General features: G+C 25.6%; 1 protein-coding gene across 4 annotated transcripts in view; it reads right to left on the reverse strand.

The window, feature by feature from the left end:
- Positions 1-12,900, reverse strand: part of LOC126899361 (carbonic anhydrase-related protein 10) — a 124,933-nt gene that overhangs the window by 37,474 nt on the left and 74,559 nt on the right. For all 4 annotated transcript variants that reach the window (XM_050674234.1, XM_050674236.1, XM_050674233.1 and 1 more), the window contains one exon: positions 10,152-10,202. In XM_050674234.1, coding sequence (XP_050530191.1) covers positions 10,152-10,202 — 51 coding nt within the window. The remainder of the gene's footprint in view (positions 1-10,151; positions 10,203-12,900) is intronic.

Below are 12,900 nucleotides of genomic sequence, written 5' to 3' on the forward strand. Positions count from 1 at the left end.
ATCATATCATAGGTTTTAAATATACATTGTTGATTTAATTTCTGACTTTATTAAATTAACTACTTTTTTTGTTTAATAAATGAAATTTTAAAAGTATCAATTATTTTTATTCAGTATTGGAACACAAACTTCAATATTATTACAACTATTTAAATATGTTTTGCTTGTGATAGTAAACTTATAAAAATTAAAATTTATACAAAATTATTAACTATTTTATTTTGTGAATATTCTATATGTATATCCTCATAAGAACATATACATATATTATATACTATAAAAATAAGAGTAAAAAATAATAAGGGCAAAAGTGCGCACTTTATTTAAAATTCGTATATATCGTGTAGTATATGATAGTTTTAAAATTTTTTTTGATAACTATTATAAAAATTGTTTGTTATACAATAAAACAAATTATTGTTGCCTCTATTACTATAACATTTTTTTATTTATTATAACAACAAACTAAAAATAGGGATTTCTATTGAAAAAATATAAAATTTAGGTTTTGTAAACCTGAACTACTAATTACATATTATTTAAATTTATAAATCAATCAATAATTTCTGTAACAAAAATTTAAAATTTTCAAGTTTTCAAGAATATAGTGTCTTAATCTTAATGAATAACTTTATATATAATGTTGAATTTTAACACTTTATTTCGTTTAGTTGGTACTTGTCACTCTTATTAGATTTTTATTTGTCAAAAACCTACAATTAATTAAACATGAAAAAAAGTCGTGTAAAACAAATAAGAAACGAACTTATTTCTTTGATAAGTATAACGACAGAATCATAACATAAATCTTTTTGACAAAAAGACATCAAAACAGGTTGTATTTTGAACGAAAAACTATTTATTAAAAATTTCAATTATCAACTTTAATAATATTATTAATACATTTCAAAATATTAACAATTATAAGTATATATACAATTAATTAATAAAGATAAAACTTTAATACCTAATTGAACCGATATAAAAAGTCGTGCAGAAATTTAAGTCTTAGTCTTCCTCAAATTTGGTATTATAAAACTTTAACGAACATTTTCTTTAAAAGTATTTTTTAGTATTTTATGTTCAAATGTTTAAATAACTAAATTATAACTGTTAACTAGATCAACACAAAGTTAATATCAAGATACATTTAAATATTAACTTTAAAAGAGATTTCTTACTGAATTTTTTGGTAGTCTTAAATTTGTGGTAAAAACGGATTTCTTCGAATGAAATTGTATTAAATGATAAACTAGTAAACATTGGAATATTTTACTTCCTCTGGTAGCTTACTTACGCAGAATGATATCTTTAAACATGAATGTAAAAGAATATAAATCGTTGGTTGAACACAAAACAGGTGAAAAAGAACAGAATGAGGGTAGTAGAAGGGTAAAAGGTCCACGGAAATTTGCAACAGGGTCTTTATTACCATACACAGACTTGGATACTTTGTTCTGGTCATAATATCACTACATAATGTACTGAATAAGATAAATGTCGTTTAAACAACTTATGGGCAGCACAATGATAAAGTAGTCTCCTTATTCGTTGTGTAGAATTCTAGCACACCCAATCCTTCGTAATTTAAAATGTATAAAAAACAATCCATTAGAATATGTATTTAAGCTATAAGTTATTATTATTCTATTAAAATAACAAATAAAATGATAACCATATACGTTTGATTATAATATAAAAAATATTCGGCGTGAAATATTCATCTCGAGATTAATATTCTCGTCCATTAGTTCACAGTACACATAATCTGCAAATTCTCACATAAAGCAACAAACTTATAAAGTATATGTAACAAATACGTCATTCTATAATATAAATACAAAGATGTTTCTAATTTAGAAACTAATATAATGCAACCAACCTCAACGACTAGTGTCAGAAATATTTATTAAAATTTTTTTTTTTTTTCAAATTTTCATAGTTATTTTGATATTTTCATCCATATTCAAAATATGTTACATTTCATAATATTCATTATCATATTGGTATATGCATGCTCGTAACGTGTAAATTAATATTTATTATATTATTTATCTAATATAAATATATTTATATTTTAAAATATTAATATAAAATTCAGAATTAAGGTGCTTCAAATTTTCCCTGTAATAGTCTGAAAATCTAGTAGTATTAACTCTTTTACTATAATTATAATTTTATATTAGAAGTAATATGTGTCAAAAGTTTGAGACATATTACTGATGAAACCTGTTGGGGATAATTTCAATTATTTGATAGTTCATTAGTAACGAGGGAATTATTACATACATCAATTATGTACAATTTCTCTTTTATTATTTTTTTAATGGTGTTATTAATTTCTTATTAGATTTATTATCAATAACCTTTGCTTTTCGTTTACTACACATTTCTAAACAGTGGCGTACGCAGAAATTAAATTTGAGGAGTTTTTTTTGAAATTTAAAGAAAATTAGATGTAACACTGCCCATATTTTCACTCACAAAAAATCCTGTTTTTGACTACTTTATTGTGGAAATATTTATAGTATAATATGATTTTTTTTATTGTTATTACTTATTGTTTATCGTCCAAAATTGTCACTTAGCTTATAAAAATTTTTTTTGCGCACGCCAGTGTTTCTAAACCACTCCAGAATCACACCTATAATTACGCATGAAATATACACACTTTTAAAACATTTTTCACAATTTAGAAAGACTTTTTGAAAGAAATAAATTAATAATATTTAGCGGTAATTATATCTAATTTTTATTTTAAATATAGTTTAATTATTTTATTTAAAAATTTTTATTTACAAGTAGTTTTTGTAAACAAATTTGACAAATATTTAGTCATTTTATATATTGATGGTTAAGCGCATTCCTGTGTTAAGTACACATTTATGTATTCTTAAGGAATGACATTTAGAGGTCACTTATGGCATATACACTAGAATAAATATATCTGACTAGAGCGTACTAAACGTCACAAGAGTATTCAACAAGTTATTTGTGCACATGAAAATGCATCATTTGAAATGTTTATTTTAATATATAACTCAATTCACACTTAACACATGTTTGCTTTTAACTATTGATATATTAGATTTTTTAATTTAAGTGAAAATCTATTTATGTACATTTAATTTGAAGTATGACTATATAACGCAGCTATTTCAATAGTTACATGTACGTGTCTACCTCATTAGTCGGAAATAGACTGATGAATGATATTAATAGACTGTATAATATAAATATCTATACAAATATACATGTATATTTAAATATATTGCTTTTGTAATTGACAAGAAAAATAAACTATACACAAGTGACTAATGTATAGTTGCTCAACAGTTGTTTTCTTTTCCTGTGTTATACGGAAACATAACGTATTAGAAACAGACGGTGCGTGAAAATTCCATGAACATAGACTTTTTAAACTTCTCATTTAAAAAATGTTTATTTTTTTCGAGCTCTGACGCGTACGTGCGTGTGACATTAACAATTGAAATCCCGTAGACGCTGTTATACATCGTGACAAATAATATCTGTATACATACAGATATACTACTTGTACGTCCTGAAAGATATTTCGGGATAGTATTATCACATGGAACAATACTTTTTTATTGCTTATCAAGTTCGAGAGTTTAGTCAAACTCTTAGGCGAAAAATTATTTTTGTTATAATTAAATATAATTTTGCTTTGAATGACAATATTAATATATTAATTTTTAAGGATTTAAATTTATACGTGTCGAAGCCAAAGTTTAAAATTAAAAATATTTCATGTAAATTTCACGCCTTGTAGAATATTTTAATGAAATTTTTGAAAAATATGTTTTTTCCTAATTTTATGTGTATGAAAGGTCTGACAACTCAACTGTTTTATGTGTTGTTATAGTAATTCGTTTTTCCAGGGAAACAGCTGAGATACTAGACTTATCTATATGGCCATTTTGTAAGATAAGCTAATGTATAGATAGAAATTGGGAGGCTTAAAAGGGCTGAGTATTTTAATTTCAAAATTATTTTATAAAAAATGTAGAGAGAGATAAATTATATATGATAGGTACGCAAAAAAAGGTAAGTAAATTTTGTACAAAATTGAGATTTTGATAACAAAATATTAGATGTGTCACAAAGTATCTTTTTGGAAAAATTAGGTTATTCGAAAGTAATAGCCTTTGAAAGTTATGTTGTATTGTAAAATAAAATGGTGTTAGTAATTTAAAATTCGATTTTTTCAGTTTATAAAAAATTACTTTTACTTGTTCTTTCCGTGTGCCCTTCATATAATAAGCCCCTACAAAAATGTTGTTTTTATTTTTAGGCAATTAATAATTCTATCGAAATGATAATTTCTAATATATCTTAAATGACTTAGCCTAGTAAATGTTCACAATTTTTAAATCTAGTAACTAACAAAAGTTTATCAGAGAAGTTTTGTTCTACAATTTTGTAATGTTACATACATGTACTTATAAAATATTGGTTGACATAGTTGTTTTGTGGAAGAAAATGAAAAGCCCGTAGGGTTGTCCTAGAAACGTTATTATTAATTTAGTAGTTATATTGAATTTATTTAGATTCATAACTTAACGTAAAATAATTTTTTTAATTTAGAAAAAGAACAATAATTTGACATTATATTTTTAAAAAAACACCACGATATAATACATTATCAGTGCTAAAAGTTTTAGTCAGTGATACCATTTTTTTTTAGTTTTTTGTTGAAATGTAGAATTTTCAATACGTCTTCTTCTTTTTCCTCGCCTTAATCCCAACTACTTGGGGTCGGCCACCCTTATCCTAAACTTCCACTTGACACGATCTCCCACATCATCTACACTCACATCAGCTGTCCTCATATCTCATTCATTAGCATCCCTCCATCTCTTTTTGGTCTATCTCTACCTTTTCTTCCTTCAACATTCATTTTTATAACTATTCTTACAGCTTCCGATTCTTCTCTCCTCATAAAATGACCAAACTCTTTAAGTCTATTTTCTCTCGTCTTATCGACGATTGACGCTACTCTTATACTCCCTCTTATATGCTCGTTCCTTATTCTATCTTTTCTAGTCACTCCACTCATTCATCTAAGCATTCTCATCTCTGCTACACTCATTCTCTGGTCTACTTTCTTATCAACCGCCCAACACTCTGAACCATACATCATAGCTGGCTTTTTTACAGTCTTGTAGAATTTACCTTTCAGCCTCATTGGCTGAATGATACTCCTCCTACGCTTTTTACACTGGTACAAGTGCCATTATACATATCTTCTATTATATTAATGTACCTTTTCGGGACTCCTTTTCTCATTAATGCCCACTTTAAAACCTTTCTCGGTACTCTGTCATACGCTTTCTCCAAATCTATAAATACCATACACAGCTTTTTCTTCTTTTCCCTAAACTTTTCTATTATTTGCCTCACACAAAATACTGGCTCCATTGTTGACTTACCAGGCATAAATCCAAACTGGTTTTTAGACACCGATGTCTAATTTCTTATTCTCTTATCTATTACCTTTTCCCAAATTTTCATCTATGACTCATAAGCTTTATGCCTCTATAATTTCCACACTCCTGTATGTCTCCTTTACCTTTAAATATCGGCACTACAATTCTATTCCTCCATTCATTTGGTATTTTTCCTTCTAATAAGATTTTATTTAAAAGTTCCTTCAACCACCTTATGCCAATACTGCCTAAAAAAAGCTATGGGCAGAAATAAGTTTTTGTAACATCAAAACACTACGAAACTTTTCAATGTTTATTGCATGTTATTTAGTCCATTAATCTCATTTTTTTTTTTTGAGTTTTTTGTGTTGTAAAAATTAGTCCGAACATATAATGTATTAACATTATTATTTGCTATGTTTGGTAAGCGATTTTTTTTTTAATTTTTCATTAAATGTGTGATTTTACTTATACAATAATTACCATGGTAGCTATGTTATAGCTTTCAGATTTTTTCATACATTCATATTTCTGGAAATTTTCTACAGCGTACACATATTGAATCTACAAATTGTGACGTTGATTGTGTTTTATTAGTGATTATGGTTAAACCCAAATTTAATTTTGTCGCCTTCATTTGCGCTGAATATTGATTGTGTATCTTGCGCCTAAATATGCATTGTACGATTCTGTGTATTATAAAACACACTGCGATAATCTTTATCTGCCAATTGTATTATTATTTTTGTAATCACAATGCGTTGTGAATTTATCTAAACTTATAATTATATTTTTTCCTAACTAAAACTCGTACAGATAACGTCGTTTCTTCGAACTTAATAATATTTTGTTTATTATTTCGAATGGGCAATTAGCACATTCTATTAATGTAAGATTGATATTTTTTTAATTGAATTATTCTGGTTGATTTGTTGTTTTTATATGGCATGCAAAATGCATAGATTTTTTTTTGATAATTCATTTTGGTCAGATGTTACTACTATTTATTTTGATTTGTTTAATTATATGTATGTTTGAGTGTTGTCATGCACATTTTTGTTGATATATTTTTTTACCTGGTTGTCTAACATGTGTAATTTATTATATTATATTTTATTTATTTATTTCAATAAAGGTTCAATTCAAGTGAATCTTGATTAGTTTCTTTACGTTTATTCTTGTTGCTAGACACATTTTATTTAGATTGTATTATGTCATAAATCGGAAATTTGTCATACCTCACGAAGCTTAATGGTCAAAAGCTGAACAGCGTAAATGTCGAAATGATCACAAAAGTCCTGCTGTGTCTTTCTTCAACGTTGGCGACCAATTTCTAATGTGAACATACAAATAGCCTGGAGTCAACAAACTCATTGGAAAATGTTTTCTTTTGTGTTGTGGTCCCTATTCTGTTTCCGGTAAGAAGCAGATTAACTTTTATGTTTTGTTTTGTCTATTGTCTGTACGTGCCAAGGCATGTTTAAGGTCATTTTCTGCGGCTGTAAAAGTTAGCTGGTAACATCAGCTTATAGTAAATAACTTTATTTTCTCCAATTATAGTAACTTGTTTTTTTTTTGTTTCTTTTTTTAATCTTCAAAAGATCCTAAAATTTGGTGCATATTAATAGTCTTTAAGTTTCATAGCTATACATTTTTTTTTAGGTCTGAATTGTCTAGTAAATTTTCTCAACTTTACTTTTGTCTGTAATTCTTGAGAAGTTTTTCATTTTAGTCTAAATCTTCTCAAGAGGATTTATATTACGTAATAAAATGATATGTATTTATGTTAAGGGCCTCTGAATAGCATTTTATATAATATATAAGAGAATGAGTATATGTATATATATATAAGAGAATATGGCCAAAGATCAGGCATAAGCTCCCATCGTTAGGTTTTATATAGGCAATCATAATTTAGTCATATCCTTATTTTGATAATAATTTTTTTTTTATAAATTGTGGTATGTTTGTACGCGACAAAGTAACAGTTAAAATCAGCTGTGACAAAATGTATTTATTAATTTAAATATTATGTTATGATAAATAAAATTAAGTCAATTTTTGGAACATTTTTCTTTATTACCAGGATTAAGCAAATTTTCTAAAAACGATGTTGTTATATAAATTCATCTAGATGTTTTATGATATTTTGACGTATTGATTAAAATCTGTCTAGTAGGAGTGGAAGTAATAATGTATGCAAAAACAAAAAAAGAACACGGCATACTAAAAAAAAATTTTGCCCATCGTTATAAAAGATACCAAAACATATTTAGTTGAAGCTATCAGTTCCATAATTTTTAGTGTCGTTAAGAAAAACGTAATCTGTAAAATTCCAATAGGATTTACAGGTTTTCCCTACTTAAAAAAATTATTAGAAATGTTATTTTTAATAAAAAATAATTATATATTAAACATATAAGAAAAGGTTGATGAAAGTCGGGGTGATAAAACATTTTTTTTTCTCTTTTGTTTGATTTAATAATTTCAATTTCAGTTTTTTAAATGGAAACCATACATGTCTAACAAACTTAAAATTAAGAAAGAAAATAATCTATTTAAAATATTAGTTTTAAACTAAAAAATATAAACATATATATATGTTATTCGTTCAAAAGCCCAAAAAAAAAAAATAAAAAATTGCGAATACGTTTTTTAATAACAGTGTTACTCTTAACAATGCTATACACATACTGTATGTGTATAAAGTATCCATGACTATTTTTTAGTAATTTTTGTATTTTTTGAAATAAATTGACACGGTATTTTTTTAAAAGGTTAATAATAATAATAATACAAACGTTAACACCGTTATGGAGTAGACTAAAATTTATTTTAAATTATAATAATACTATAAAAACTGGTGAACAGTGAGGTGCGAAATAAGAAAACAATAAGGCGCTGATGGAAAGATCACACGGCACGTACGGCGGATGTAAGTCACAGATGAACTGGTTTACATAGTCGCCGACGTGTCTCGCGGTGCTGCACCCCCTGACCTGTCCTATCTACCGACCGCCGGATAAGACAAACTTGTGTTATCGTCAACACTAATGAGTGCGACGGTGGACAGCTGATAATCACGACCGGATAACGTGCTAATTCACGGTAAATGAATAGTGCGCTATTACGGGCCGTGTCAAAATACATGTATATATTTTTATTATTAAATAAATATTTTAAATATATTTTTAATTTTTTATAACATTAGCCACAAGTGGTTAATTTTTATGAATTAGTTCCTAATTTATAAAATGATATAACTAAAAAACTGATTAGTCGATAACTTTTGAAACAGCGCTTGAAAGATATTAGCCCTTTTGTATTATTATGTTAAATTAATTTGATTGAATTTGTGTTTCAATTGAAAAAACATATTATCCATTTAACATTTATCCTACAAAGCATAAAGTTTACGAAGTAAATAATTTTAGAACGATGTGTAACTAAACGTAACAAATAAATAATTTCAAAATTATTTTTATTCTGCGAGTAATCGAGTGTGTTTTGCTAAACTGAAGTACATTTATTGGTTGTTATGATCAATTTTTGTAATTTTTTCTAATTTAATAATAACTTCAAAACTTAACTTAATGCTAACTAAAATAAAATTTCAAAACTTTTTTTTTATTATTTAATTAATTTATTAAATTATAATAATAGTTTGCTATGTTGTCTTATTTTATTTAAATGTTATTCTAAGCGAGACTTTACGTTTCTTTTTTTTTTTCGGTTTGAGACTCCTTAGTTAATTTTGTAGTTGTCTAAATCTAGTACTAAGTCAAACCTAGTACTGTATGGATGTAAAACAATATTCCTCAAAGAAAAAAAGGCAGCTAAATAAAATAGCTTTGGTCTAATTTTTATCTGTTATATATTTTCTTTGTTATTTTTTTTCATCAGACAAGTCTCGTGAAATTAAAATCATTTTCTTCTTACAAAACACACCAATAGACACGTTTCGGAAATCATCTGACTTTTTAGGTTTATTAACTTAAAAATTTCACCTTCTAATGTAACTAAAAGAAAATATTAAGCTGGTTATGGAATCAACTCATGAATCCTATAATACCATAATGATTTTTATTATTATTTATTTTCATGTTTTGTGTTTTTATATGTGTACTTTTTTGTCTATGTTTTGATTATATATGTTTCATATTATTGTATTTTGTACTTATATTATATTTTTATATTCTTATTGAATCATATTCACATAATCGTATACAGAGTGATTGACTATGCCTATTGAACTATTCCTCACAAATGTTCTTTAAAAATATTAGTGTTATCATATATGCAATTATTTTATTTGTTATAAGATTTTGTTGAGCTACTTGACAAGAAAAATAAAGATACCAATTACAATCCTTAACCCTCTAATCAGTATCAACTTTAGTTTTTCAAAATCGCAACCCAGTCTTTTTTTTATTAATCTTGTTAAGCATAAATAAAAAAAATTTGATTTGATGACTGTTTTTGCTCATAAATATTATGTTAATTAGCAATTCCGAGCAAAATATTTTGGTAAAAAAAAATTTAAAATAATTTTTAAATTAATAAAGATCCTTTGCGCTCTAAAAAAATGATGGCAGGCTCTAATTATAATTGTAGTTTATTTTTCTCAGGACTCTGAAATAGATAGATATATTAGCCGCCAACTTCTTTCCCTATAGATAAAATATTTTTAACATTTATTACCTGAAATCCCGTCGTACGTCCACCAATCTTCCCAGCTTACAGTAGATAAAACTGAAAAACAAAAACAAAATTACAATAATTATATTGAATATTGACTTTTTTAGTTCTGAATATATATATATATATATATACTTAAAAGCTAATATAATTAAGTTTGGGAATGTTTCAATGTACTAATTACATCATCATATTACTATCATTGTTAAGGATAACTTAACAATCAGGGGCGCCAGAACTATTTTTTACAGGGGGGCAAATATATAATGAACAGTACTCAGTCCTCTTGGTTGTTACTAAGCTAAAAAGCGGCTTAAGTTATTTTTTGGTAGATTTTAGTGATCATACTAAAAAAACCCGGTAATTTATACATTTTACTCTCAATAATACATATTATTAGCTTTGATGCGAAGCTGAAAAGGTATTGATTTTACCATGAATTTTTATTTATTTTTTTTTAAGCCTGTCACTACTTTTTCTCAGCTCTCACTGGACCGATTTTTCTCTACAATACGTCAAAAGATCACAAATTGTATCTAGTAGAAGACATTATCCTCAATAATTAAAAAATTATCTCTCGTTATACAGGGGCTGTTCAAAACTTGAAACATACACATAAAAAGTAAAACTTTTTCAACTTAATTTTTGAAAATGTTCCGAAATTATTGCGTCCTTTAAACATATGTTAAATTAAAGCTTACATTATGTACTATACGTAAAAAAAAATTTGTCCAAACGACCATTTTTTATGTGCAAATGACCGTCAAAATTGAACAAAAAGTGTAATTTTCGTGTAAAAAATCAATGTTATTTTTGTACTTAAAACTTCCATAACTTATTGAATAATAAACGAACCAAAATAATTTTTTTTTATATTGAAATCTCATGCATTTCCCTTTTATTTGATATAATTTTTTTGAAAATCTGACCCTTTACCTGCCAACAAGAGGGGATTCAAAATAGTGAATTTTTTTACAAAATTCAACTTTTTCAACTTAAATTTTAAAAATGTCCCGGAAACAATGCATTCTTAAAAAATGTAAAATTAAAGCTATCGACGACGTGTCTTCTTTATGCAAATGGCTGCCGTAGTTCAAAAACATGCTATTTTTGTGTTCAAATTTTAATTAATTAATTTTTTTGTTTATTTTAAAATACTTTATAAGGGTTTGCCATAGAAATATGTCCACCAATAAATATCAAATTTACACGAATCTAACTTACATTAAATATAAATGTATACTTTTTTGATTATTTTGCCACTTCAAAGTTAAGAAAATTTTTTTGGAATTTATGAAAACTTGAAAATTTGTAAAGAAAGTAGAACTTTTTCAACTTAACTTATGAAAATCTGAGTCTTTTAAATATATATTAAAATAAAGCTTATTTTATGTACTAGAAGTTCAAAAAAAAATTATATTGATGACTTAATTTCTACCAGTAAATAATGTAATAAGTGATTACTTCTGTACTTTAAATAATATAGACTAACATTTGATACGAAAGGAAAATTATAAAAAAAAATCAAAATTTAACAAACTTCAAAATGTTATATAAACGTAACTACTGAATTAAAATAAGAGTTTTTGGTATCAAAATTTTTCTTTAAAACTTATCTATAAAATGGCTATCTTCAAATCTTAAAAAAATTTTAATAAAAATATTATTTTTTAAAATATTTTTTGTAATTGCGAAAAATAACATAAAACATATTTTAAATATAGTTCTATATTGTAAAAATTGATTAAGAAAAAAAAGTATAACATGTTATGTAGATCATAAGTTATATGAGTTGTCAGTTAGATCCGTTCCATTCTGTATATATATATATTACAGATCAAGAAATCTTTCTTCTTGATGCTCCTGATATTTAGTTATTGTGTAGTTCAAACTAAATTTTCTGAACGACCAAAAAATATTAAGTTTATGCTTAAATATATTCATAAAATATTCTAAAAATATATTAAACCTTTCGAAGTTATCTTTCAAGCCTATGTTTTCAGAAATACTTTGACAAACTTCTATTTTTTCTTTGCTTATTTGAACTAATTTCATTAGTGTATTAGTTTTCTCAATTGAATTCATGTTATATATTTCGTTATTTAATTCTATTTGTAATATTTAAAATGACTCAACAAGAAATGATTTTTCTATCATGTATTCGACTTTTCCGATAAGACCATTATTTAAATGATCATAGCTTTCAAAGTCATAACCTGGTTCATATAAAAACAAATCTAGGAATTTTGAATATTTAGGAAATAAAAAATTAAATGTATACTTATTACGTCTCAAAAAATTACACATTTGTTTATTATACTGAAACAATTTTTCTATCCTTATTTATTAAATACATTATATGCTTTCTAATCAAATGTAAAGTTACGGCTCTAAAAATGTTAAAGAATTTATTATGATAAACTCTAATTTTTGGAATCTATATATCAAACCATAATAATTCTTTGCAGCTTGATATGCAACATTAATATCTTTGATAATATCTTCGTAATTTTCTCACTTTGTTCCCCAAAATCCATTATTATAGTTTTCAAAATGACTGTATTTTGAATAATTTTGTTAAGATACATTTTCTTAAGAGAAACCCAATCTTCTACTTCTTCACCGTGCAGTAAAATATTATTAATATTATTTCTATTTACCATTACTGCCTTTACTTTTTCTATCATTGAAATCTTCTTTTTTTTTAGTTCGTCAATTTTAGCTGATACATTGTATTTATTATTTTTTTGAC

Source organism: Daktulosphaira vitifoliae, unplaced genomic scaffold (assembly GCF_025091365.1).
Source record: "Daktulosphaira vitifoliae isolate Bord-2020 unplaced genomic scaffold, ASM2509136v1 Scaffold_2, whole genome shotgun sequence".
In the NCBI taxonomy this organism is placed as follows: Eukaryota; Metazoa; Arthropoda; class Insecta; order Hemiptera; family Phylloxeridae; genus Daktulosphaira; species Daktulosphaira vitifoliae.